The sequence below is a fragment of the Orbicella faveolata genome, unplaced genomic scaffold (assembly GCF_042242905.1).
Source record: "Orbicella faveolata isolate gen_17 unplaced genomic scaffold, um_ofav_v1 contig_34, whole genome shotgun sequence".
Lineage (NCBI taxonomy): Eukaryota > Metazoa > Cnidaria > Anthozoa > Scleractinia > Merulinidae > Orbicella > Orbicella faveolata.
In genome coordinates this window covers 22,664,699-22,692,500 of record NW_028301563.1, presented here as the reverse complement: position 1 = coordinate 22,692,500, position 27,802 = coordinate 22,664,699, and the positions used below count along the sequence as shown (strand labels likewise).

At 39.5% G+C, this 27,802-nt stretch overlaps 5 protein-coding genes across 8 annotated transcripts in view; 2 read left to right on the top strand and 3 right to left on the bottom strand.

Annotated features, from left to right (window-relative positions):
• The window catches only part of LOC110057150 (uncharacterized), a 21,829-nt gene extending 20,744 nt beyond the window's left edge, over positions 1-1,085 (top strand). Inside the window, exon 12 of the mRNA XM_020763733.2 lies at positions 1-1,085. This exon is cut by the window's left edge and continues 4,058 nt beyond it. The gene's annotated coding sequence lies outside the window, so the exon portion shown is untranslated.
• LOC110057139 (uncharacterized) overlaps positions 1-8,776 on the bottom strand; it is a 10,771-nt gene extending 1,995 nt beyond the window's left edge. For 2 of the 3 annotated variants that reach the window (XM_020763718.2, XM_089271354.1), the window contains exons 1-4: positions 8,620-8,776; positions 2,616-2,762; positions 2,294-2,349; positions 370-449 (exon numbers count right to left, since the gene is read on the bottom strand). In XM_020763718.2, the coding sequence (XP_020619377.1) occupies positions 370-449; positions 2,294-2,349; positions 2,616-2,762; positions 8,620-8,728 (392 nt within the window). In that variant the 5' untranslated portion in view covers positions 8,729-8,776. The remainder of the gene's footprint in view (positions 1-369; positions 450-2,293; positions 2,350-2,615; positions 2,763-8,619) is intronic. The other variant, XM_020763720.2, reaches the window with a different exon arrangement.
• A 96-nt stretch (positions 8,777-8,872) lies between these two features.
• Positions 8,873-27,802, top strand: part of LOC110057137 (pumilio homolog 2-like) — a 34,248-nt gene continuing 15,318 nt past the window's right edge. Inside the window, exons 1-4 of one of the 2 annotated variants that reach the window (XM_089271351.1) lie at positions 8,873-8,988; positions 10,020-10,316; positions 17,998-18,087; positions 18,514-18,846. In XM_089271351.1, the coding sequence (XP_089127477.1) occupies positions 8,893-8,988; positions 10,020-10,316; positions 17,998-18,087; positions 18,514-18,846 (816 nt within the window). In that variant the 5' untranslated portion in view covers positions 8,873-8,892. Of the gene's footprint in view, positions 8,989-9,699; positions 9,806-10,019; positions 10,317-17,997; positions 18,088-18,513; positions 18,847-27,802 lie in introns of those variants that run through there. The other variant, XM_020763716.2, reaches the window with a different exon arrangement.
• LOC149105321 (uncharacterized) lies at positions 23,347-23,979 on the bottom strand. The gene has a single exon (XM_089271380.1). It carries the CDS (start codon positions 23,962-23,964, stop codon positions 23,347-23,349), a length of 618 nt encoding a protein of 205 aa, XP_089127506.1. The 5' UTR covers positions 23,965-23,979.
• Positions 26,154-27,404, bottom strand: LOC149105320 (uncharacterized). The gene has a single exon (XM_089271353.1). It carries the CDS (start codon positions 27,402-27,404, stop codon positions 26,154-26,156), a length of 1,251 nt encoding a protein of 416 aa, XP_089127479.1.

Below are 27,802 nucleotides of genomic sequence, written 5' to 3'. Positions count from 1 at the left end.
GAAGAAATTGTTCGAGAAAAATGGAAAATATATGACAAAACAAAACAAACACTGGCTACAACTTATATTATAACAATTTTAATAGTTGAACACCTGTAATTGAATGTGGCATTGTAGTAAACTATAAAATGTAATTTTTAATTATTAAATTCAGTTGCAGAAAAATAGTTTAAAAAGTTGGACAGTAATTGAGAAAGGGTTTAAGTGTATGGAACGACACCCTAACCAGGTTTTCAGCAATAGGCAAGGGTCCTGCACAGCCTTGAATAATAACAAAACAAGACTTATCTACACTCATCTACAACCGCAGTTCAAATATGAATTATTTCATATATACTTCACAAAACAAGACTTACTAAGGTGTCTTACCATCCCATATGGGCACCACACTGTGGGCACACAGCTATCCGCCATGCATAACCAGGAAACCAAGAATGCTCTTCAAAGGCCTGTCAAAAAATTATTGAAAATGGAAATATTTAATATTCAACTTACAAATAGATTCTCTGTTACTGTTTAGTACTTGATCACAGATGACGTCAAATGAGGTAAGAACAAAAAAGTGGCACCCAAAGCTTGCCAAATGTGTCACTGATTTAACGTCTTCTGTGATGTATTAGTGAACAGACACATGGCAACATGGAATCTATTTGCTTTACATGAATTAAACAAAAAAATGTTTATAATGTCATCAATGGGTTTGTCCTCCAATTGATCATAAGTAAGAACAATCAAAATGCAAGAATTCAACTTGTTAAAGTGATCCCAAATGGCAAATAGTCCAGCACTCTGACACCAAGTATCTGTAAGGTAGTCTTTTACATAAGCCTTATTGGCTTCCCTGAGCTTCCTTGCCTTATACATTGATATGTTGTAAATATGTATTTGTAAATATGTAAGTGTATTTTCATAGGTTTCAATGTATATGAAAACTAACTGATGAGTGGGTTAACTTTGTTAGCCTGTGAAACAGAGCTGTATTAAACTCCATATGTACTCAAGATCTGAGTAGTCTCTCAAAGTAGTTTGTATGTTGTAAATCTATTTATAAATGACAAAAATAAAACAAGAAAAAGAACAAGCAAGGAATTGCTATGGAATCCCTTTTTGCCCTTCACTAAATACATTGTTAAGGTACAAAGATTTAGGTGGTGGCTATTGTGATTCCAGCACTTTTCAGCAGTGCTACTTTGATGGATCAATACTGCCACTCTTTTTCAAGTTATACTACAATATTGGTATAATGCAAATGTTCACTCACTGCTGAACAAGTGGTGCTCTGAAACACCCCCACCCCTTCCCCCCCGAAGCAGAATACACACCCAGAGAATTAAAGATGTTGGGTTGATTTCCCTATTTTTTTTTTTGTTTTTTTTTGTTTTTTGCAAATGTAAACAGTAAACAACAAGTAGTGCAAGTGCCCTAATAAAAATATAAAAATACCAGTATCTATATGAATAAAAAATATACAAATAAAAAAAGACAGCAAACAACAAATCTGTCATCTGATACTGTCTATTAACTTCTGTGGAATGTTGCTATATTGCATGTTGTAAAATAAACGAGATACATGTAATACCTGCACTCTCATTTTTCGTTTGTTTTGATGAGAGTGTGCAAACATGGTTGTGACGTTTTAGATTTGCACGTGTATTTTTGAGAAACATTTTATAAAAGCAATAGGGTGCTTTTTCCATTTTTACATAGCCTCATCTAAACACTTTGGGGCTGGGAGAATTCTCAAAAGTTAGGTAAACCTGAGACCGCATCTCAGGTCTGCAAAACTGTCTCAAATTCTCTAAACCCCCCATGTGTTTAGATGAGGCTACATAAATATGGAAAAATGCTCTATTGCTTAATTATTGATCAGTTCAGGTGATCAAAGATGTCTACAACATTTTTCTCTGTTGGTCACTGAATCCAGAAGAGTGTGTATGCTGTAACATGGCAAGGGGTTATCAAAATTATATCAGATCTGAATACTGTTTTTAAATGGAGAAATATAAAACAACAGATAAAATGTTAAAAAATCTACCAGTAAGCAATTGAGCAAATTTCAAAAATATCCCCTCCATAATCATTGCCTTCACAAACTCCCAACTTTTTAATAAAAGCAATTCTTTTTGCTTCCCTTAGAGGTTTGAGAAACCAGGATAATGCAGAATATTGGCATCAACGGCATATTCACTTTTAACAGTCATAAAACTGCATCAAAACTAAGGAACTCCTTTATATCATTCACATTCCAGACATGGACAATATAAAAAAAGGCCGTTTATCATTCGTGGCCTACCTCACCATGTCCTTTAATATTTGCAGAGGTGGCTGTTACAAGTTCAAAATGCTGACCTGCAAAAAATATTTAATATGTAAAGCAGTTCATGTCAGGATGAAATGAATGGCAAACTGCTGAAATGACTTACTGGTATATCTAATCTTGAAAGCTAATAATAACTGTATGTCATTCAGAGAGAATGCTTGTATCTGATAGAATTGACAGCCAGTCTACAGAAAGATCGAGATGCAAAAACTAATAGTCAACTGTACATTATAATTATATTTAATATACACCGTACACAAATGTCTCTTTGAACGATCTCAACAATACAGTATACCATGAGGATTCTTGAAGAGTTGAATAAGACAATGCTTGACTCCAAGTATAGTGTCATTCCTCTGTCGAATGGCAAGTTTACTGCCTATGTTATTGAGGTTTGCAGCCACTGTGATGTCATGTCCACATTTTCTACAAAGTAAAGAATCTGTAAATTAAAAAAAAAATACATTCCTTGGTCAATTCTGCCCCTGACAGTCTTGTATTATACCTTTTCAATCACTAGCTTTACATATTCATTTTAACACATTCAGGGGGGTTTCAACTAAAACAACTGGAATTTAATCTTGAACAAAATTCGGATGCCCAGTGTTTCTTCACTGAACAGATGCGAAATTTTGTGAAATTTACTGTGTGGTCCTTTCAAAATTTCATTCAAAGAAAATAGTTCAGATCTTGAAAATTTGCTTCAAGACTTGTGTTATATTTCGAACATTTTGATTCGTAACAAAATGTCATTAGTTTGTCTTTTGAGTGACTGGAACCTGGATTATAAGGGAAAGAATGCAATATGAAAAGTCTGTTACAGCCTCATCAAAGGGTTATAATTTATGAGACATGCTCTACTGTAACTGACAAATGCACTTGTTCAATCATTTGTTAATAGATTTGATAACCAAGCCTAGTGTCATACTAGAGTCTGAGTGATGACAGTTTGCAATAGGCAATTCCAGCTGTAGAACAGATTTGTAGGGCAGCTCTCTTGAGACCCACTGTGCCCTACTTAGTTGGAGGCTGATTACACATTGCACAGTGAAGGTCCTGAAGAAATGAACTCTTCTAAAATCCTCTACATCTTATAAATTAAAGGAATGACCAACAGCTAACTCTTGTCAATGTTACATTCACAGGGATTTCATAACTGTTTTCAGTAGGTGGGCCAACTGGTTTTCACTGGCAGGCAAAACTTATTGAACTGAATTTCTTTGTAACAAAAACTTTCCTCTACATGGTCAAACCAGGCAGGCAAAACCATCCTCTCAGCTGGTCAATTTGCCCAGTGACCAGCCCTTTATGAAACCCCTGCATTCAACTTTTAGATTCAGTAAGAAAAGCAACTAAACATGATATAAAAGAAAAGGTCACCTGAGTTTTGACTTTTTAATACTATGAGAGTTAATGATTGAGTGAGTTACTTGGTAGGAAGTTCATTTTATACAAGAGACCTGCAAACAACTTCTCAACTGTCAGTGTTAAAGATGAGTGCAGGCTAAAAAAATGTTTGACCACGAGGGGGGCAAGAGACTAGCTGAAAAGCTTGCTGAAGTAGAGCGTACTAAAAACGTGTTAACTGGGATTGAGCAAAAGACTTCATCAAAATTTTTTTTACCCAAGATATGCGATTAAAAATTAGTTGACTGTGGGTGAACAAGAGACCCGATAAAAAGTGTTTACGCAATAGATGCACTGAATCTGTGTTGAGTATCATTGAGTAAAAGACAGGAAAAGGTTTATTTACCCTAAAAACTTGTTGACAATAAACAAACAAGACACCAGAAAAAAGTTGGCGTACATAAGAGATGTGCTAAAATAAACTTGCAGTGAGTGAGCAAAAGACTGGATAGCAAATTGTTTACACGAGATGTGCAAGCAAGCTAGCATCTAATACTTGGTAACAAACCATTAATATGAGAGATGCACTCAAAATATGTTGACTGAGAGCCAGCAAGGGGCCTGAGAAAGGGTTTGTGTACAGAAGAGATGCACTGGAAACCTGTCACCTATAGTCTAGTGAAAGATTTGACAAATCATTCAAGTATGCCAGAGATGTGCTTCAAATCTGTTACATTTGAGCAAGATAGAAACTGGATTGAGAGTTTGCTTACACCAGAGATGCACCAAAACCAGGACAACTATAAGGCTTAATCACATTAAAGGTTGAAAAAAGTAAAGTCAGCATACAAGCAAAGTGGCCCATTAGGCAATGCTTATCTCCAACTTCTATGTTGCATGAAGTGTCTAAGAGTTTTTCTGCTCCTGCCTGGATGGGATGCTAGTCTATTACAGGGCTATCCACACAGCATTAGGTGTTGCCACGGGAAACTTTCTTTGTTTCCAATGGTAACAATATTGTTGGGGAGGGGCATCAACATGGTGGCTCCATACTCGGCTCTGTAAATCTGAGCAAAATATTTTGAAAAATACTTGAAGTTTGGGAAAACACACAGACCTAAAACTTGGAGAAATGTCTTTTTTTACCTTCTATAACACAACAATTTCTCGACTTTATCCACTGAATGGTTTTCGAATTATATTTTTATTGCATGACAGTGCAAACGAAGAATTGTCAACAATGTTAACCATACTTTGTCGAACTTCAGTTACGTTAATATACTTTTCCTACCCACAAAACAAGAATGAGAAGTTGGATGTCCACTACATGTGATGCATACATGTTGAAATGTATAAATGTTGGTGTTGGGTTGTTTCTTCAAGTTAATTATACCTTTGAACTTCCTTTCATTTTAACACTGACCGTATTTACTGTCAAATGACTGGGAAATAGGCCAATTGTGATATATTAAAATTCTAACTTAGCTCTGAGGCTTAGGGGAATAAAACAAAAGAAATTAATTACTCATCCATTATCCTCAATGCGATTTCTTTTGTTTCATTCCCCTAAGCCTCAGAGCCGAGTTGGAATTTTGATAGAATAATTATCAAAATTGGCCTATTCTGTTTTGAAATTCACAAATTTTTACTACTTTCAAAATTTGCTTCATTTCAGCAGAGGGTCGACTTGTGATGAAACTCTTTTTTTTTTCCTCAGTTTGTGAGCAGGCTGAATTCAACAAATTCTGCAATCTGATTGGTTCCTGGAGCAGGCAGAATTTTCCCATCCGCAGGGCGAATCATTGTGTTGATCTATTTTCCTGAATGAAGTAGCGGTAATCGTCAATCTTTTGCCTATTTTACACTTCCATCAACGATTAATCAATGAAAGTTTATCTCTATTCACTTTTAAATGGAAAGTAAAAGTCACTGTAAGTAAATTCAGTTGAGTGTTTTGAAGTTGTGAGAGTTTCTTTGGTCTTATTTGGTTGTTTGAGGCTTGGCGCTGTAATGACACGTAGTCTTGTGTTTGTTTCCTAGTAAAATTTTAAGTAAAAACTGAGTATATTTGAGTTGAGTTTACCTCTGTGATTGTTGCTGTATTTAAGAGAATTCCTGTGGAATACACTTATTAATAATGAATTTGCTCACTTTCTGCTATTCAATTTATGGTAGAAAAGTCTGATTTCAAGTGATTCACAATGACTGACAGAAATTGTTTTTGTAGAACAACTTCAAACTTTTAAAAAATTTCACACCGGAAAAACTATTTTGGAGAACTAAACTGGTGAACTAAATGCAACTAAAATAAAGTAGTTTTGTTGTTTAGTATCTGAGTAACTCGCCTGTTGCAAAGATTTTTTGACAAATTGCTAGTAGACGGCATGTGAGCTGACTCAAAGACTAAGTTGAGTAAACAAACCCATTTGCCTTTTCAGATTTTAAAAATAATAACTTTCACAGGATGAAATTAATTAAATTTAAAGATAAAATGGAAAATTATGATGTTGGCTTTTACATGTAATTTTTTATTTTTTGAAAGGTTGGCCCAAGACACCTCAAATTTTGCAATCATGTTTCCCTGCAGACGACTGAGAGTTGTTCAGTCTTGTAAGTTCAATTCCTTTATTAGACTCTCTGATCAGATAACCAAGACTCAAAACATTCCTTTTGCTAAGCCAGCTGAGCAGATATTTACATGTAGTTTACAAGTAAGTTCAAGTTTTTTATTCTTTCTTATAGGTTTTTATCTTTTTACTCTACCATTGTGCTAAAGGAAGGTTTTGGTTTTCTTACATGTGTGCAGAATGTTTCTGTTTGGTGAGGACTTGACACTATTTACACCACTTTCCACCTTGGAAAGTAGATTTAAAGATCTGCTTTCCATCTCAAAATTTTACTTTTCAAAATGGAGTGCAGTATCGATTGCACCATACCATGTGTATTTATCATACCCAGACCTTCTCAGCAGCTCTCTTGATACTTTGACATGGTAGATTGGTAAATGCTAGAATGGTGTAAAGTCAACCATTTGAAGACGGAACATCACTGATTAGTGTAAAAGTTACTTTCCAGCATAGCCCAAAATTTACTTCCCAGATCAAGTAAGTATTTTGGTTCTTTTTTGATTTTTTACTTTCCAAGAGGTAAATTTACTTTCCCATGGAAAGCGGGCAAGTGTCAGTATCTAGTCTTGGTTTAGCCATACCTTTCCTAACCTTATATTTGGTTGCCTGCATGATCTACATGTATATGTAACGTACATACAGAATTAGGTATGGGATGACTCAAAACAATATTGACACTGGAAAACTCTGGAAAACTGGAAAAGTTTATAAAAATCAATTGTTTCTCTTAAACTTCCCCTTTTGCAATGGAAACTCCTTTCTGAAATTTAACCTAAGACTTGAAGGAATAAAATTAATTTTTGTTATCTAATATTATAAACAACAAAAATTCTCTCAATTCCTCTAGAAATCATATGGCACACGTAATAATAAGCCATCTACTAGTGAGGTAATAAAATTCAATATTAGGAGAAATCATGAGGAACATTTTGATGACCTAACTCCTTCATCTCAGTGTAGGCTTCATGGATGATAGGCATGGATAGTCAAACTTTCTTTGTTAACTGAAGATTAGTTAGAAGACTTGAAAATTACATGAATTGTTAGATTAGCTACATTCATCATAGGAAATGAAACCAATACAATATAATATTAATTCAACATTGAAACACATCATTAGTATTATTATTTAAATGTTTCATTTCTTGGTTATCTTTTCTAACTATGGATCAGTTGATATTGGCCTTCAAGGTTAAAATCACAAAAAGGAATTGGTGTGTCATAACAAAGGTTGTGATCTTTTCAATCAGTTTCTTAGAAAAACAGATGCAGGTGGAACACATTCAAAATTAGCAAACTGTGAACACAATAGAGGACAAACCAATGAAATATCACCTACATTGATTTATAATTCAAACTGTAAACTTGTCTAATTACTAATTAACTCAAGAACACCTAAATTGATCTACTGTCAACATTTTCTTGAAAACAACATTTGAACTTGCTACAAGAATTTCATTGTTAGTGCTTTTCACTCTCTTTTCAATGTATCCTGGCTATGTTTGAAAAGAAACTATTGGTTCAGAGTTGGGATGGTGTTTATAACCCTTCCTGTGGCTGTCAATCAGCCAGGACCAGAATCAAGGGTAAGTTGTAAATGTGGCCAAATACCGATATGAACAAAATAGTTATGAATAGAGCTGAAAGCAAAGAATTCATTTGGGTTTGTGTGAGCTTAGTAGAAAAGGTTTTCGGACGATTTAACTTTATTTAAACTTCACAAATGATCAAGAAAAAATGAAAAAGAAAATAAAATACAAGACTTGTTAAGTTGTTGATGCTCCATTAATATAATGTGAGTGAGAAAAATGGTCTGTTAATATTATCATCGGAAATAAGTTAATGAGTTCTTCGCATTTTGTTTTATAATGGAGAGAGAATTACAAAGCGACTAGGAATTACCAGCATAAGAAAGTCTGGATAAATGTTAATTGAGTTACAAAGTGCATGAAAACGGCCCTTGTCTGTCCCACAATTTACATGTAAGGTAGGACTTTGAATACAGACACTAAATCGCGGGCCGCAAGAATGCCAAATTATTCCAAGTGTTTTAGAAAACTTACTTAGATTTAAAACTAGGTTCAGGTCATATCAAAGTTACTAACATTCCTACAAAAGAAGGTAATATGGTTTGACGTTCGTCGTTCAACACGAGTGAATAAACACAAGACGTTGTTCTTCGTGTGAATAAGCACTCAAGTTCTGTAACGTCAAGCAAACAAAAACAAAATTCCTTCAGTCATCTAATCAGCTGCAATAAAGATGATAACGGCTTAACTTATGAAAGCCAGATTTTCTGCTGAAATTGTGTGAAACTGTATATACCTGAATGCTGTTGCGTGTGCACGTTCGTTGCAAAGTCAACGCCAAAACCGAAAAACTCCAAAAGAAAGAGAGAAATTAGATGTGTCCAGCTGAGAAATTTCATAGTCATCCAGCTACTCCGCTATCCATGAGAGCTGTGCTCAGTGCATGCCGGGTAGAGCTGCTGCGAAATTGACGTGAAAGTGAGGCTAGGGTTTCCTCATTCACATCTCTTCGCTCCTCTGACACACAACTGTTGGTGAGGGAACTTTGTCCCGACCACCAAAAAATGAAATGACTAGCAAACTTCAAAGAAAGCCACAATTTTCACCACAAATTAACAATTGGCCTTGGAAGGCAAGATCTTACGGCAGGATTAAATGTGATCATGTAAGTACCTTGGTGTCGAGCGTGGGGACGTCTGTGAATTTTGAAGCAGTAGGAGTAGAGGAACATACTACAGTAAGGAGAACACCAACAACATACCCAACATTGCGCTTTTACACTCGTGAGATTAAGAATATAAAAAGATTCGGCAAATTGTTTCTCTGTTCCATCTCACTAAGGTCACACTACGTGTAGAATTCTTTTGAAAAAACTCCTGCATTGCCTTTGAACGGCCTCTTGCAGTGTATGAATAATGGAACAATTTCCTCGAGCGACATTCCAAGGGTTGTTTACAGTACTTTACCGCGAGCTCGGTCGTAACTGACGAGGATATCATTTAATAAGGGTCATAAATCAGTTGTTTCTGATAGAGCCCACAGTAACAAAAAGCCTCTTTTAGTGAATTATATTCACTTGCTCATTCGAAATTTTAACTCATCTCCAACAATAGAAATTTAAATGTCAAGAACACTGTGTTTTAAATATTAATTTCACATGCTACTAGATTGCAGAAAAACTGGAAAAAATATTGTAGCGAAACTCCTCACCTGAATTTCAATGTAGAGTTTCTACAGGAATTACAAAGTTCAAGTTTGAAAATACCTAGGTCAAGGATTAGTTTTCTTGCAATTACGTGATTGACCTCAGCTTTGCGAAGAAAAGTTTGCGAAGTTCGTTGCACGTGTGCCAAAGCAATCAAAAACAAACCACGTGTTTATATTTCGTCGCGCAAAGAGTCATGGGATTCTCCTTATCTGACAAGCCAGCAAGCGACGGCCATGCCAAGAATGGCCTTTCTTTCATAGGCCTTTTGCATCCGGTTAGTTCAACGATCATCTTTTGTCCTAGATATGTTATTGCGTAGTATCGAAGGCCGCAAATAATTGGTGTATATGTCTCACTGATTATTTTTTAAGATGAATGTTTAGTATCCTGGTAGTTTTTGCAAACGCAGCACGTCACACCCCCGTTCTTTAGTTATTAGGAGTGCATTGTGCTCGTTTTTGAGCTTGAAGATATTCTATTCCTTCTAGATCCGTCCAATGAGTTTTCCATGTGTTCTTGGCATGAACGAAGTTGGATGGGAAGATGGAGCGTACCACAGCAATGGTATGACTCCAAAACTCGTAGGACGCACCAGTAATGGTGGATCGAAGACGAACAACGGTGGCTTCGAAATTGTAGGTGGAAAATCGAACGGCGAAGTTGCAAGTTACCTCTTCCAGCGTCAAGGAGTCGCTACCAGCTTTTCTAAAACAGTTGCAGAAAACGACAAAGGCAATTTTTCCGGCCAGCGATGGTCATCAGTTGGTGAGGGAATGTCGGATCAGGTAAGAGTTTCAAGCTTAAATTAAAGTTGAGCTTGTCAACATTGATAGCTTGTGTACATGTTGGAGTTGAAGCAGTGAACTGTTTGCAATAGCGGACTAAATAACGATGCATTCTGAAATGGAACGTCCACCTTTGCGGAAGGAAGCTGTGTATTATTGTTTTCGAGGTGGGAGCAAAATGCATCCCTACACGAAAATGGCGTCGATGAAAATAGCTACTTCTGTTGCAAATTACGTTTCTGTTTCCTATTGAAACATTGATTAGACGGCTTTAAGCGTCGCTATATTTACTCGGACAGCATCGTCTTATTATGTCGTGCATTCTTTTGAATTTTGCATGTCACAACGTACTCGATATTGTAAAGCTGAAATGTTTAACGCGCCGTGCAAATTTAACTTTGTCCAGCTGATTGGGAGAATACGGAGGCTAAACCTACCTTGTATTGTAATTCGCTGCGTACTGTATCCTACTGTTTCCATCTTAGCTGCTTTTCTTATTTGTGTTGCCTTGCTACCCTGCTGTTGCAGTGCATAAAAAAAGCTCTTATTGTGAAACAAGGATTCCTGAGTTACATTGATTTGATACAGGGATACGTGACATGTATGTCTCGGCTGAGTTGCAATATCAGTAAGCTTTTATAATCAAGAACGGAACATTACATTCGAAAGTGTCAGTCATCCTACTACGTTTTTTTTTTACCAATGCAGTAACGTAATAGTTTAGATGTATTTGAATTTTTGTTGAAAGTAGATAAATACAAAATATGTATTGTAAATGTGATGCTTTATTTAAATGTCAAATGTAAATTTATTTCCAATACCTCCAAAACTTTAAGGGTTATTGATGCAAAAGGAATGGTACTTTCAATTTCATTTGCTACAACAAACACAATTATGCCGTATTTTATGCCTTTTTAGTTCTTGATTATTTTCATATTGTATTTATAATGCTTTAAAACCATAACTCAGAGTTGTAAACTTAAAGGTAAATGAAGTCAATAAATCATGTGACTGCAAATCTATTTTTTCTGTTTATGTTATCAGGGATTCTTTGTTGGACTTAAAGTGTACCTAACCCCAATTTTTTTTTTGCTAAAACGAATCTACTTGTTTGGAAATACTTCTGCAAAATAATTTTTGGATTCGGTCAAATCCTCGATTTTCTGTACCCTGACGAAATCTCGAAAATAGCTCCAAAACACCGGCATTTTGTTTCGCGACTGAGTTTGAGGAGAATGGGTCCAGTGGCTCTTGTGACGTCTACCCAGGAAGGTTCGATATCTCACATTGTCATGATGCATAGACAAATTCGGCTAACACACACGTGACATTGAATTGGGTGTCTACATTGCGTGAAAACGAGGCTCCCTTAATATTTTCTTTATTTGTTGTGTTAATCATGTGCGTTGCTTTAGTTGTCTATTCAATAAAGAATAGAACTGATCAAATTTTCCAAAATTTGGGTCAAAGAACATGGTCTTCGTGGCTCGAGCAAGGCGGAAAAAAGAATGCTGGAGAGAAAAGCTATAAGTTCTTTCGGGAAGGGTATGTTGATGATGTTTACACGTGTCAGTAGTTGCAGGATTTCCATGTCAAGGCACCTTGCTAAAGATCTCTAAGAAAAATTGAAGAGCCTCATTTTAGCTGTAATGTTCAGGGAGAGCGATGGCAGGGCAGAAGTTTTAAATTAATTAAACACGCTCTTCCTGTAAGGGAGGGAGGACACTGCAATCATCATTGAATGATTATTCATGTCTTGATATCAAAGATATCCCGAGTGATGCAATCTTTACATGACTACCCCAGTCTTGGTATATTTCAAGAGCAGTTTCTCTGTGTAAATAACAATTGATTTTCTCATTGTAGTATCCCAGTAAATCTGCATTTTTCTGTCTAGATTAGGCAACAGAAATTGTAATGATATTCAGGAATTCACCATGACTGTTAAATACTGTGAAAAGTGTAATAAATTTTCCCTCTTTCTTTGGGTTGTACATTAAGAAAGAAGGTAGGATACAGAAAAATTATGTAACCAGGGAATTCTAAGATGTTCATCTAATTAGCTACAGATTTCATCCTCAAGATGTTTGTTCTTTCGAGAAATAATTTATTCGCCAGCCCTAGTCAAGACCAACGTGACACATTCTCCTTCAGATGCTGCTGAATCCGTTGCTTCATTTTCTTTTCTGCTTTGATTCATCTTTTCTGATGCGTACCTCTTCACCGCTTGGACCTTCTCCTGCTTATCTTTATCCCATGAAAAAAAAGGAACTGCATCGGCCTTCAATCAATTTTTACTAGAGTAAGGATTAATAAAATCTTCTGATATAAAGTGTTCGCTGCAGTACTGACGTTGAAATATCGTGGATCTCTTTTCATTTTCACGATCCAAACAGAGAGGAGACTTTTAAAATTTAACGGAAACCCATAAAACGGCAGATTTTTTCAGTTAGTGGAGCTGTTCTGACAGTCTCTGGTGCAACAAAACCGCGGAATCGTGGCTTAATTTTCTCTAAATTTCAATACGTACACACTTGTTTTGGTTGTTGTGGTACCCAATTCAAGTCACGTGTGAGTTAGCCAAATTTGTCTATTCAACGGAAAGTAAAACACAAACTGAATTTAATAGAACAATCATACCTTGACAAAACACAGTCTTGCTAAGGAGAAATGTAAACGGGCTATAAACACGCGTGGAAATCTTTCGTTTAGGTGACGAAATTACCATCCAAAGCAGTCCTTGAGTTTTCTTTCCTGCTTTTCGTTTGCCTGCTCCTCCGCTTCATATCTAGCTTTCCATTCCTAATATACAAGCAGCTCGTCTGCAAAGGAGTCTTCCCCTTCGTCGCTTGAAATATTGTAAATTGCTCTCAAAGCTCTAAGCAGTGAGTTCACAGTTGTCGAGCGTGCTCAATCAAAGTTTATTTCGGAGTCTTCCAAATCAAAACTCAACTCTGACTCCAGTGACGAAAAGGAAATGATTCTGAAACAAAACTTGGAGGTTTTAGTCCCAAAATACATTGGAACAATTGTTTGTTTTTTTTACATTTTCTCAAGCAAATACAGAGAGCTGACTGAGGCGCCATTGTGTTTGGTTCCTGGGTAGACATCATCAACAACCGCTGCCCCACACTCCCTAAAACGCGGTTGCATAACACTTCAAGCATGACTTTGAAAGGGCATAGAAAATCAAGGATTCAACCAAATTAAAAATTTTTTCACCCAAATGCTTCAAATAACAAGTGGATTCGTTTTAGTGAAAAAATTTTGGGGGGTTAGGTGTACTTAACCCATTGACGCCTGAACGAAATTGCCTGCGACCCACCCCTAATTCCCTGGCGTTTTTTTGGAATATTTCAGAACGAGTGAAAGCACAAAAATAAACCATATGCGCAGTAACCACAGACACAAGATCAGATTTCAAGTCATCGTTTATTTAAAGTTGAATAATTGAAGGGTCAAAATATTAAAAAATATTAACAAAAAGAACTCAACCTGATGTGTAAAACTGATAAGTGAACAAGAAATTATATTATTTCTTTTTCCGTGCGAGAAAATGTCCCACAGAAGCTGAGAAAATTGACTTTTCAAAAATGAGTTAATTATTGACTTTGGAGGACAAAAAACGAAACCAAATTCAACAGAATTTCATTCTTGTACTATAACGGCTAACATTTGAGAAAACAACGAAAAATAAAAGTGAAGAACTCATGCAAAACTCAATCTGAAAACAAGAAATCAAGTAATTTCTTCGCCGTACGACGAAAATATCACAACGCTGCGGAAGAAAGATGAAAGTCGTAAATCAAAAAGACGACAAAAACAAGCGAATTATTTTGAGATCAGTCGAATTTCAACTGTGTTAATTAGTGGCCATTTAGTTCTTTTCTCAGCGGTTCTGTAGTAGCTGAATAAGACTCCAAAAAATATTTCAATGAAGTGAATAAACTAAATAAAGTGCCTGGAGGTCGCCGTAAATTAAATATGCAGAAATCAAGCGTGCAAATTACTGTTCACTTTTAAAACCTAAAATTCCCAAATACAGAGAACTAAATGACAGAAATACGAAAGGAAGTTCAATAACAATAAATTTTCATTCAAACTGAGGTGAAGAAACCTATTTAAAAGCAAAAAATTGTTCAAAATTTCACAGACGTGCTTCGCTGCATCAACCGCATGTGCAAATTATTCTTCACGCTAACGCGAAAGGTTGAGTTTTGGCCGACCGCTTTTGCAGTCATTTTAACGCCCGTGGCTTTACGAATCGTTTCAAAAGTTGAATTCAACTTCAAAGTAATAATGTACATTACCATCTTTGTTTCTTAAGTCCAAAAAGCTGCTTTCAATCTGCGATCTGTCGTCAAAACTTACTTGAAAGCGCTCCAATCTTCATGTTTTCACAGTGGTTGTAGGAAGAAAAACTTCTTAACCAGAAAGTTTTGAGGACTCTGTACTCCTTGATCCTCCATTCTGAGGCCACCTAAACATTGATTTGTAATTTTCCTTTCTATTTTAAAGCCCAAATCAGTAATTTATCCATGTCAGGAATGAAAACAAGACCTTGGAAGTTTATAGATTTCGCCCGCAACGCACCATGATTACCTGCACTTTGCGAGCCCGCCATTTTAAGAAGAAAAACCGTCTTTCTAGGACCCCTAAAGTCCTCTAAAAATATGCTCAGAAAGCCCATTCTGATTGGTTTATTTGTCCTCAAGAACAATAGAACAATAGGAGAACCAAAAAGTCTTCAGGGAGGGTAGGAAAGGTAATTGTCCCCACGTGCTATTTTTCGGGCGGTTGCGGGCGGCACAGGGAAATGGAGGAGTTTTTCGCACGGGCGGTTACGGGCGGCACAGGCGTCAATGGGTTAAAGAAAGGGACGAATTGGTTGTATATTTGTTGGATCTAAAACTGACAATGTTCCTTATCTTGATAACTAGAGAAAAGAATAAGAGCTGTTACCGGCAACCCATTGCATAGGGAAGCTTTGACCATTCTTTGTTATAAAGTATGTGAAGGAGTAGCAAGAGCACTAGAGAGATGTATTGAAATTCATGAGCAACTCCACTCGCTAAGCATGTTAGGTAAAGTGACTCGTACTCTGTGAACAGAAAAGCTGTACTAGAAGAAAAGCGGCTAAGAACAGGCAGTAACAGCAATGATATCTTCTATCAATCGACCGACCCATCACACAAACACGCTGAGCTAGTTGTGAAATATATGTGCCAAAAAGCACAAGTTAAGGTCATTCCCCAGTATTGCATTGCGCATCCCTAATGCGCATAATTTCACGCGTGATTAGCGTGCGCGCATTAAAAAATGGTGGCTTTTTGTTTACAGCTGGACCTCACCATAGAGGTAAATCGTCATTTTCTCGCAAACGACTATGGTGACCTGTCATTTTTTTCTGTTGTTTTGAATTGAGTAATAAATTTCTCTGTGTAAAATAAATATGGACCGATTCTCAGTGTAGAGCAAAAAGCAATCGTCAGAAACATGAATTTAGCAAGCAATCCTAACTACGATCATGGTGCTATTATAAGGATTTATATGGGTATAAACAAGGTGCTTTTGCTCCTAAACAAAGATGGGGACCCTTCATTTTTATTTCAAAATTTAAGTTCCTATAATATAAACAATCAATAGGCAAAGTTTCACAAAAATCTCAGTGTAGGTTCTATTTCAGTGGAATGACCTTAAGTATGTGCTATTTACCGCCATTTCCTGGGGGGGGAGGGAAACAAAGAAATAGTGTGAATTTTAATTTGCATTTAGAGAGTAAAACACAGTTGCAGATGGCACAGATTATACCAAGTAGCAACTAGCTGTTGGAAAGTGTTATCCAGTGTATCTAAACAGAGCTTGAAAAAACACCTGTCCACTTGTACGGGACAAGTGCATTTTCCTGTCGGGCAAGTAACTTTCTCTGCCCACTTGCTACGGACAAGAGCCAATGAGCACGCATTAATTTCTGCAGTTATCGTAAAAAAGGAGTTTGCTGTATGATTGTTTTGATTCACTTTTCCTTGATTTACTCACATATTTACAGTTTAAATGCTAACATATTTTTGCCTGAATTTGTGGTGACGTGACTGTACTGAAGATGGGGGTCTTGTATGATTGATCCCAAAGTTGACACATTTTAGTCTGTAGAAAAGGTCAGAAATATTGGAATGATGTGAAGTATGTATGAAATAATTCACATTTGAAGTGCGGTCATAGATGAAAGTGAAGAATGATCATCGCAATAAATTTTTCCAATTTCAGCAATTGGAAAGAAGCCTGAAAAAATCAGGGCTTCAAGGAAATGTATGGCGAAACGTTGTTTTGAGGTACAAGAAAACGATTTTTGAGAGAGATCGGCGCTTTTTTGCCATCATTTTTATCGCGAATGGATTTGGGCAATGTTGATATGTGGAATATGTAAGTTTTTGTTTGAATAACCGTGAAATATGTGACAAAATCTACTGATAAACTCTGTTGCTTGTGTGAGGTTTTATTATTGTGAAAATTACATCCCGTAGTGGTCTGAAAATATTACAAAATTAATTAGGTATAAATTGAGAGGAAATAACCCAATAAGGCCTTTTAAATTGTGTACAGGCTACTTTTGGCTTATTTGAAAGTTCAGTCATACAAATAATACTGGAAATAAGCCCGGTGGTGATCATTGTACTGCTGTGTGGCTACTGTGTTGCTTAAAACCTTTTTTTTTTGCATTTACAAGCACGTATTTCAGTGATTTTCCTTTTCTAAAACAGATCAAGGGTGGCTCCTTGAATATATCTCTGAGTATTTGTATTAAGAAGTGCCATTTGTGCATGATGATGCTATCCAAAGTTTGGTATTGATGGTTGAGTGAAATTGCCACAAAGGGTAGTAGTTCCTTCTGCAATTTTCAATTTCTGGTTTAGAGCTTCTTTTCTGTCTTTATATTTAACTTCTCGGAGAGTCTTTTCTACCATTTGCTCCGGGTAGCCTCTCGAGATCAGGTGTGTATTGAAGTTTTCAATATTCTCTTCAATGTATTTCACAATAAACCTCACGCAAGCAAAAGGGAGTTTATCGGTAAATTTTATCACTTATTTCATGGTTATTCAAACAAAAACTGACATTTTCCATGTATCAACATTGCCAAAATCCATTCGCGATAAAACAACGGCAAAAAAGCGTTGATCTCTCCCCAAAACAATGTTTTTTGGGCGTCGAAACAACTTTTCGCCATACATTTCCTTCTAGCGACTTGCAATGTTTGCCCCCTGACGATCCCAGAGTTCCTTGCGCAAACACGGGTATCCGATTACTGGCAACTCATTCATTCCGATACTTCAAATAAGTGAACTGAACATGTCATCTGACAATGGGTGCAACTGTAAACATTTCTCAAGGTATTCAATTCTCATTGTTCAACAAATTTCTAACAACCTGTGCATCCTCTGGTATGGAGTCAGCATATTCTAATGCACTTAAATGTGTAGGATTTTAAGACATGTCAATAACTAGCATTAATCATGAATTTTGCTTTTATTAACTTTGAGGGACACTGTAGACATTGTTAATTATATTTGGATTTCTAACTTTATTTCTGGTCTGGAGTGAGGTGGTAGATTTTGAAAAATACTGGTAGATTTCATAAACAAAGGTATTGAAACTAATTAACAGCAATCTTTCTGTCCCTTAGACAAATTCTAAGGATGGAGAACTGGACGACAAGTTCCAGAGCTTGTCTCTGAATAACAATGAAAAGAAAGCTGATACACCAATAGAGGAGGTAAGTTTATGATTTTAGGATTTTCGATCAAGCAACCACTTTGAGCAATACTAAACACCTGCAAGAATTACATACATCTCTGCATACAAGAAATCAAATTTTTTTCTTTCAAAGACCAATAAAGTCGTCTATCAGACTTTGTTTTTTAATTTTTCTTTGTCAATTTATATTAAGCAAAATCTCCAGTGTCAGTATCAACTAACTTGCATGAGGGGTTCAAATTCAACATATTTTTTGGATCTAAAGAGGACATTTGTGGCATTCTGTGACTTGACAGTATTGCATACATTTTATGACATGGCTTTAATCCACATTGAATGAACACGTGTTGTTACTACTTTAATGCGATGTGTCGTAACATTCACCAAATCTTTTGTTTCCTAAAATTTAAAGAATCTTGTTCATAAATTGCTCTGACCATTACAGATTGCTTCTACTGCAAAGAAACTATGGGATGTTCAAGACTCTGGCGAGGAGAATCAAGGGGGTATGACATCTGGCATTTTCTTTGGGGAGCAGTGGAGGGAGACAGCCTGGGGCCCATCAGTACCTCATATGGCACAGTCGGAGCATGCTGTGTCGCAGCCAATCATGGTACAGCGTCCAGCCAAAGGGTCAAACTTTAATAGTACTGCAGAGTCTCAGAGTGTACTGTCGCCCAGATCAGCTGATGGAGTAGGACTCAGCATGGTGGAATATGTCTTAGCTTCATCTCCTGGTGGCCAGGAGCTAGATGCACAAATAATTAAAGCTGGATTTGTAAGTTTAATGTTACTTTGTTTGACATTGCTATTTTGATAATTGATCATTGAAGTTGGAGTATCTGATTAAGAAATGCTGGATTATTAATCCCAGATAAATAACAAGGATCAATGAAAAGGAAAATGATCTATTATAGTAGTGTGACTGAGTGGATAATACAACCCAAGGTTAACATCAAAGGTTTTGTGGGTTGAATCTATGGGTTGGAGCCCCTGATTTTTGTTTCTTTCATGCCTTCTTTGCAGTTGCTTAAATTGAAATGTGAGTGTTCAGTGACAAGTTGTTTGTGCATTTGACAAAACAGTTTAGGAAAGTGAGGTTTCTTAAAGCAGAAATTGAGGGATGGTCTTGCGCACGTTTTGACGCGAAAGGTTGTCTTTGATTCTAATCTACTGTTTAGAAAAACAGAAAAATCTTGCAATCTCCCTCAAAATGTTTGCTGAGACGATAATTTAATTTTTATTTTGTTTGTTAGAAAACAATTAAGCTAACAAGCGAGTAGTAACTAGAGCTAAAAGTATTTCAAAATATGCTCGAAAATCTTCACTTCTGGCATAACAATTGTGGTAATCATACCCATTGTTCCCTCAAAGGCAGTGCTGCAAAAATCATTCCAATTGTGCCCACAGATTGTTCCTATTTGTGCCCATTTTCATGCCTTCATAATGGTTCCTATTGTTCCCTGTATCGTGCCCTCTGTAGCTCTATGTAGCAGCTCCAACGTTTGCATCGTGCCATCACGTCTTTTTAATCACACTCCACTTAACCTGCAATCAGACGTTCTTTTTTTTCTTGCTCACACCATGCCTGCCAAATACAAATTTATGTCATTACAAGAATGTTGGTCCATGAGATGCGATGAAAGCCCAAAACAGTGTTTCTGCTAGACCACGCCATTGCGGGAATCCTGTGTTGCAATCAGAGATGGAAGAAAGGGCCAATTTAGTCTTTTCCTTTTTTGAGGCTCTAGGCTTAACACAGGCATGGTATTTTCAGAGCCATCGGGTAGGACTCGAAACTGCAACCAATACGGTCACCAATGCAACTAACATTTCATCCTTGGCGACCAAAAATTCTGGTTTAGTTGCCATGATGGCAACTACATTTCTCTGTGTTTATGATCAATAACAGTTATCTTGTCACATTATGTCCTTCTAGAAAACCATATTGAAAGATCTTTGCGTCTAAAACATTCAACTTAAGAAAAGAAGTCAATCCATCCTTTTGTTTTGCTGTATTGATTCTCTCACATCAGAAAACTTCCAAATGGCTGACTGTGTTTGAAATCGCCCTATAATGCATTGCAAACCCTTGATCATTGACTATGTAATGTCTGCAGAGTTCGTACAGGTCCTGGAAAACCTGGAAAGTCCTGGAATTTTACTGTGGCATTTTCCTATGGTTCGCCATTCGTTTCAAAATTACAACAGGATATGCGCGGGTTTTTCTGCTGCGTATACTAGTTTACATATGTTACGTATGGGCTTTAAGCTCATATATATACAACCGTTTAGATCGCGTATATATGCATTTGTAAAGGGCCACACATTAGTGTAAATTCAAGCACGGGGATATACGAAATAAATGCCCAAATATACGCATCCTACAAGGACCCATATATACGTGTGCTAAAATGCGCGTATATGCGGGTCTTGTAAATTACGTTTTATATGCTAACACGAAATGTGCCTTTTTAAGAGAATGGCTGTTCATGTATGATAGCAATGAAAATTACTTTAACTAGGAATCGTCAATATGGTGGCAGTGGTAAAATGGCTTGTCTTGCTCTATCTGCTATTTAATGTTTGTTACTGCAGCTCTCCAGTGAATGAACTTCTAGAAATAATTAGGCACGTTTTGAATGACTGTTCAAGATTTTATCCTAACGCTAATTGTCGTGAAGTTGCTGTGGATTACTCTGTACATCATTTAGTGGCCTGCGTAGCTTGGCGGTTTTTAGGCAATTTGAATGCACTAAGAAAGCGGCAAAGACGGATAACGAGCGCCAAATGCGGCATAGCCAAAAGGAGCCTGGGGGAGTTCCTGCTTGTTTTCGCGGCTTTGTCGCTTTGTGCGCTTGTGCTCAAATTGCTTAAAAAATATGCTAAACCGTCAAGCTACACAGGCTAATCCTTTAGTTGATTCATTGGACAGAGGTACCAAGGCGAATGCTGAGAGGATACGGCCTCTAGAATTGCTGGTGAGGCAAATGTAATATTTACTACTTAGATGGGAAATGTTTGCATTAAGAGCAGTTTTATGCACCTCAGTGAACTCCCATCAGCTTCTAATGGAAGAGTGGGTTGTCCAGCCCATGATATATCAATACCTCAAGGGGAATTTTAGGAAACAGAATGTGATTTTAGTGTAAGTCCTATTGGGTCTTCACCAGATAATTCAACTGGTTGGGTGTTATCATCAAATGTGTCCCTGACAGCTAGTATTTCCAGTATTACATATATCTTGTAAAATCACAGCGTTCACCCATATTGGTTGTGCATGCAGCATGGTTATTCCATGCCTCAGCTAGGAGGTTTAACTGGTTGTTAATTCTGGAAAGAAATATGTAATTCAAATAGAACAGATCAATTATGCTGCTCGATTCCAGGACGCCATTTTCTTCCATCTGGTATAACAGAGTGTAGTAGAACTGACCGACTTCAATAAAGACTTCTCTCCAGAGACGTTCGATTCACTGGTTGTGTACAGACAACCCAGCGATTTTGCTTCCCTTATTAAATCCCCTGTGCCATAGCATAGCTCTTCCTACCTCTAAATTTTCATCCCCTTCGTCTGAACACACTCTAGAGGGCAATCCATAACTTTGCACAGCAGCTAAGAACAGAGCCGCGAGCCCAGTCGCAGCAGAATTTTTTGTTGCACAACTTAAAGTCTAAAGCCCTGTCAAAACCACCATGTATTATAAACCTCCAACTGATAAGGCAGTGTAGTCCATCAATGTGCCAGAGAGAATTAGGTCTCCTGACGCCTTGTGATGGTATTGAACCACCTCAAATCAGACCCTGCTGGGTTAGTTCAAAAAAACCTTTCCCTTGCACACTGACGCTGAACATAGATGTTTCTACTTCGCAAATGACCCAGCATGATACTGATACCAGAATTGGAAAACCCACGTCAGTCTTATTTCTCGAATCATCAGGGCCGGGTTTTTCAAAAGCCGGTTAACGCTAACCCAGGATTAAAAGTTTACCCAAATATAAATTTTTCTCTATAAAAATGTCTTCCACTGCTTATGCTTTGTGTAGTATGCAATTACTCAAGTTCAAAACTGAACTGCAAACATTTCCCATCTATGTAGTAAGTATTGACTTTGTCTCACCAGCAATTTGAGAGCCAGAATTCTCTCAGCATTCGCTTGGACACCTCTGTCCTAGACGGTGAACAGAATCAACAGTAACTTCATGACAAACAATCAAGTTCTCTGCCATGTTACGATAAGTGTGGGGATAAAATCTTGAACAGTCATTCCAAACACGCATAATTGTTGCTACAAGTTCAGTCTCTAGGGGAGCTACAGTAACAAACATTAAATAGCAGATAGAGCAAGACAAGCCATTTCGCCACTGCCGCCATATTCACGATTTTTAGTTCAAGTAATTTTCATTGCTATCATACACGAACAGCCATTCTCTTAAAAAGGCACATTTCGTGCTAGCATATACAACGTAATTTACAAGACCCGCATATACGCGCATTTAGCACCCGTATATATGGGTCCTTGTAGGACGCATATATTTGGGCATTTATTTCGCATATCCCTGCGCTTGAATTTACGCAAATGTGTGGCCCTTTAAAAATGCGTATATACGCGATCTAAATGGTCGTATGTATGAGCTTAAAGCCCATACATAATGTATGTAAACAAGTATACGCGACAGAAAAAGCCACGTATACCCTGTCGTAATTTTGAAACAAATGGCCAACCATGTTTTCCAGGACTGGAAAGTCCTGGAAAAGGGCTACTGGTCCTGGAAAGTGCTGTTAAACTCATCACAAATAGATGAGCTTGGGAACTGGTGCCTGAAAGGTTAGCGGGGAGCAGAAGCCGTACGGGAAAGGGGACGTATCCATGGCAACCCTGGAAGCGGAACCACCCAAAGGAAACCTTTCTCCAGGTGCTTGGAGAATGGAGGGACCCGAGAACAGGGTGACCTGGAACCTCCAATCCCCAAATACACACGAAGCACCTAGCCCCACACAAACAAAGTGCAAAAAGGAGCAGCACACACCTGACCATGCAGACGTCCACCTGATACTGCAGGTCCAAGAAGCTGAAGGTGCTCTGAAGCAGAAGCAAGACACAGGCATTAAGAGGTGAAACAGGTGACCAGCAAAGCCTAAGCCAGTGTTGAGCAAAATGGCACAGGAACCACGAAGGGTATGTGGCTGGGGGGCAAGTTTGCTGTGCTGCTGGGCAAATGGCCTGACAATAGCCCGATGATCTGGTAGTCCACAGCCAGCGGAAGTGGTGCAGCCCTAGTTGGAGATCGATGGCCACTGAGAAGACTCCAGCTTAGTGGAGAGGGCTGCTAAAGACTCTGACGGGGTCCTGATGTAAAGCTGATAGGTAGAGCTTGACCAGCAACCCAAGGCTTGTATTAGATGATCAGGAACTCCATTGCGTGCCGCCACAGTGGCAGCCCTGATGCGGAAACTGTGGCTAAAGAAGTTGCCTGGAATGTTCACAGAGGCCAGGATCTGCCGAAGCCAGTCCATGAGCAAAGCACGCGAAAGAGGCTGCCCATTCTGGAACAGGAACAAAGGACCTGGAACGTCGCCTCTACTAGCAAGATATGTCATCACTGAATGGACCGCGCAGAGTGGGGGCCGGCCAAGGCCAATGTGGATAAAGGCACCCTTCCTAAATGGATCAGTCTTTGAGCCCTTGATCTTTACACGCATGCACGCAGGCGCAGACAGGGAATCCGCCGCAATGTCTTGCACTCTTAAATGAAGTGATGTAGAGAAGCTAGCCAGACTGGGCACTGTGAACTCTGAGGTGTGGAGAAAGCCAAAGTACGCAAGGGAGCAAGCAGCCCAGAACATGAGGTGATCTGGGAGATGAAGATCCAGAGACTGCCATATCAGTAACATCAAGTCATCGGTAATAGGCAAGTGGAATGAAGATGAGGAGCCCTGACAGCGCTTGATACTGCGGACCACCCTCTGAAGGCAGAGATAGTTGGCAAGGGGGTCTGGAAACCCCTGTTCAATGTGGAGTGCTCTAACCCCGGACAAGTAGACCTTAATGGAGGAGTGCTGAATTCGTTTGGCCAAGAAGATAGCAAAAAGGCACAGCGTCCATTCGTCAGCTGGACAAGGAGAACCCAAGGAATGGAGCTTACCAAGTTGAGTGCAGAAAGAGATAAACTGAGCTAGGACCGATGCAGAAGATCGACAGGTAGAGGGGGCAAGGCCTTGGGTCAAGAAGGAGTAGCACTGCTGTTCTAAGGCGGGATGTCAAATCTGCCAGGAGTTCAAGCGGTATCAACATGGGAAGAGGCTGCGCATCCGGGGCCAAGTGCTGAAATTCCTACCAATTGAAACGAGGTAACGCATCAGCTAATTGATTGTTAACACCAGGTACCTGCTGGGACAAAAAGGAGAAGCTGTGACGCGCAGCGGAAAATTACAGACTGCGCAGCAACCGCATTAGGCAAGGCACTCTTGATGTTCTGGTATTTAAGATGTGGACTACTGCGTTGTTGTCAGAGCGGAACAGGACATGTTTTTTGACCCAGAAATGTCCCCAGACATGAGCTGTGAGAACTATACGGAAGAGCTCCTTGTAGGCAATAGACTGGCTGCTGGGATGGAGCCCAGGAGCCAGCAAACCAGTGGCCCCTCATGTACGCTCCATAGCCGATCGAGCCTGCAGCATCGGATGACACTTCCACATCAGCCTCGGGCAGCAGTCCTGGGAAGAGCCAGAAGCTAACGTCATGCCAATCCTCCAAGAACTGGTGCCACCATAGAAGATCCAGATGAAATTCTTGGTTAAGAAAAATGGGGTGATCTCTCCTCCGAAAGCAGCATAACAGGTCAATCATGCGGCGTAAGAATGTCCTTCCCGGCCAGACCACCTTGGCAGCATGATGCAAGTGTCCAATAAGGGATTCAAGCTCACATCTGTTGCACCATTTTCAAGGGAGCCAAGAATCGATCAGATTTTGCAGCGGTAACAACTTCTCCTGTGGGAGACGTACCACTTGGTTGACAGAGTCGAGCTCAATACCCAAGACAACGAGCACTGTAGAGGGGCCCACACACTTGCCAGGATGCAACGGTAGACCAAGCCGTTGACACACCTCCAGAGCAGTAGCCAAATTCTGTGCGCTGGAGGGACTGGGCAGGGCCTGCAGTAATGAAGTTATCCAAATAATGGAGGAGATCTGGAATCTGGTAGGAATTGAGGAGGATCCACTCCATGTTTGCGATGGAGTTAAAAATAAATGGAGCCGATCGAAGGCCAAAGGGGAGAACCAGGTCCAGAAGAATGCAGTGGGAGGGGTGTACGGGCACATTGTGGTAGGCGGCCTCCACATCAAATTTAGCCATGTGGGCCCCCGGACCAAGTTTGGAGACCAGGCGGATCACCTGATCGACTGTGATGTAATGAAGGGTGAATTTGTCCAGGTCAATCCCATCGTTGACACTAGCCCCCCCCCCCTCCCCCCCTGGGGAGGAAAGGTCCACGATGAGGCGCCACTTCCCTGGTTGGCCTCTTTTGGGAATAACCCCAAAGCTGCTAACATGAAGATTCGGGTAGGGAGGAACACTGAAAGGACCTGCCACCCTACCTAGGGAAACCTCGTTGGCCAAATACTGGTCGACCACAGAGGGATGTAGAGCTGCGGACAGCTTGTTTTTCTTTGCAGACTTGAGCTTTTGGGAGGGAGAAAAACCCAAATGAAACCCATGGCGTAGTCCATTTAACACAAAATTGACCTTCTGCCGGTTGGGATGAAACCGCAACTCCCAGGCAAACTGCTCTGCTTGCAAGGGGGTGACTGCAGAAACTGGGGGGAGTCCGACTAGGAAGGAAAAAGAACAGGAGATACAAGTGCTGGTAAATCACAGCCCCAAGAAGGCCTAAATAGCCTTCCCAGAACCCCCTGAGTTATGCAGATGAACAGACAAGTTAAACAGAAACAATCAATTTTAATAACACGAGAACGGCTGCAAATACAACATTTAGTCCTAGATCCCCAAGGGGCATGGCTAAAAAACTGGGGGCAAAAATACTCAATAATGGAAACAGTGCAAAAGGGTGGTGGGCGAGTCTACACACAACGGGACTTGCTGCTGGACCAGGGAGGCAGAGAGTCAGGAGAACGCTTAGAGGACGAGCTGGGCTTGGTGGGCGTCTCAGCTGGGCAAACTCCAGCGTGGTGTGGGTCATGACAGCTGGCACATTTGTGAGCAAAACGGCACGATGCTGAGGAAGCTACGCAATGACTCCGGTTCCATGATTTGCAAATGATCTGCGAAGAAGCAGCACCGCGGGGCTCAGTTTGGCCATCCAAAGAATCGCGGGGAGAGCGCGAGGACCAGCCAGCCGAGTGAAAGCTGAACAGCGTGCTGTTAAGTTGAGACCAATCTGTCAGGTTAGTTGCCGCAGCATTCTCTCTAAACGTTCGGTCGTAGGACAACCAAACCCAACCGGAGAACTGGCAATATGTGCGGAGTATCAGGAGTTGATACTGCAGGAGATCTCTCCAGCGATGAGGGAAGTACAACACAATGATAAGGCAGTAAACAGAGAAAGCCTTCAACGATGTGGAAATATCTTCGATGCGCCGCTTAGGTTTCTTCGGCAAGGATGTTAACACAAGGCGCCCATCGAACAGCAACTGAGGCTCAGGCTCTGTGAGAACAATGTTGAAGGGCAGCAACTCGTGGAGTTCAACGAACCTCCCAGCCACGATCTGACTGACTAACTTTGCCGGAACAGGGGAAAACCCAGGGCCCACCACAAACGGTTGATGCAAAACAGGCAACAGAGCCAACGGTGTAGCCCTAACAGCACTCAAGGGAAAAGCCGCATTGACAGTGCTGGAAGATGCTGAGAGTGCGAGCGATGGAATTGGAGTGGAGAAGGTCGACACAAGGGTAGGGACAACAAAATAGTTTGGCCTACCTGAAGCAAGAGGAGTCGCCTTGGCTGGTGGAGAGGACGCAAAGCCAACGCCAGAAGCAGCAAAAGACAAAGCTTGGGCAACAAGTTGGCTAGGATTAGCCAGCGGAGCAGAAACACCTCTGGAAATGGCCACACTCATGGAAGAACTAGAATTAGGATGGCTTGCGACTGGCTGGGCCGAAGGTACTTGCTGGACAGCGTTTGCAACGGCGGCCAGAAAGGCGAGAGATGTTGGCGATAACACAGATGAAGGAATAGTGGACAGAGCTGTTGAAGCTACGCTAGAATCCAATGGCATTGAAACCGGTGGCGGAGGAATTTCCTTGGATTCTGGCACGAGAGACAAGGCATCGTAAGTCGCTGACCGGTTGTTAAGCGTGTTGCTGGTGTGCATCACGTCAAGCAGCGACAAAACAAGCAATACTTAGAGCGAGAATCCGCAAAGATTCGCCAAAATACAAAGCAAATGATCCGCAACGATCAGCTGGCAGCACAGTACGTGCAATGCAATGTGACACAACAGCTCTGCAAATCTCCAAAGGGCCGCCTTGCAAGTCATGTACTGTAAAAGGGGAAACCGCTGACTGTATTGGTTTGAGTCTAACTTTGCCTAAATCATATTTAGCCACATGAAATCAGTTAAACTCAATTTAAAAATATGAAATGTATGGCAGACAGTAAGGAGAATTAAAATTGAGATCTTGAGAGTGAAAGGGTTAATGTGAATTTTAGAGTCCTGGAAAATCAATCTGAGTCCTGGAAAAGTCCTGGAAATTTGTTTCTGAAAAAGGG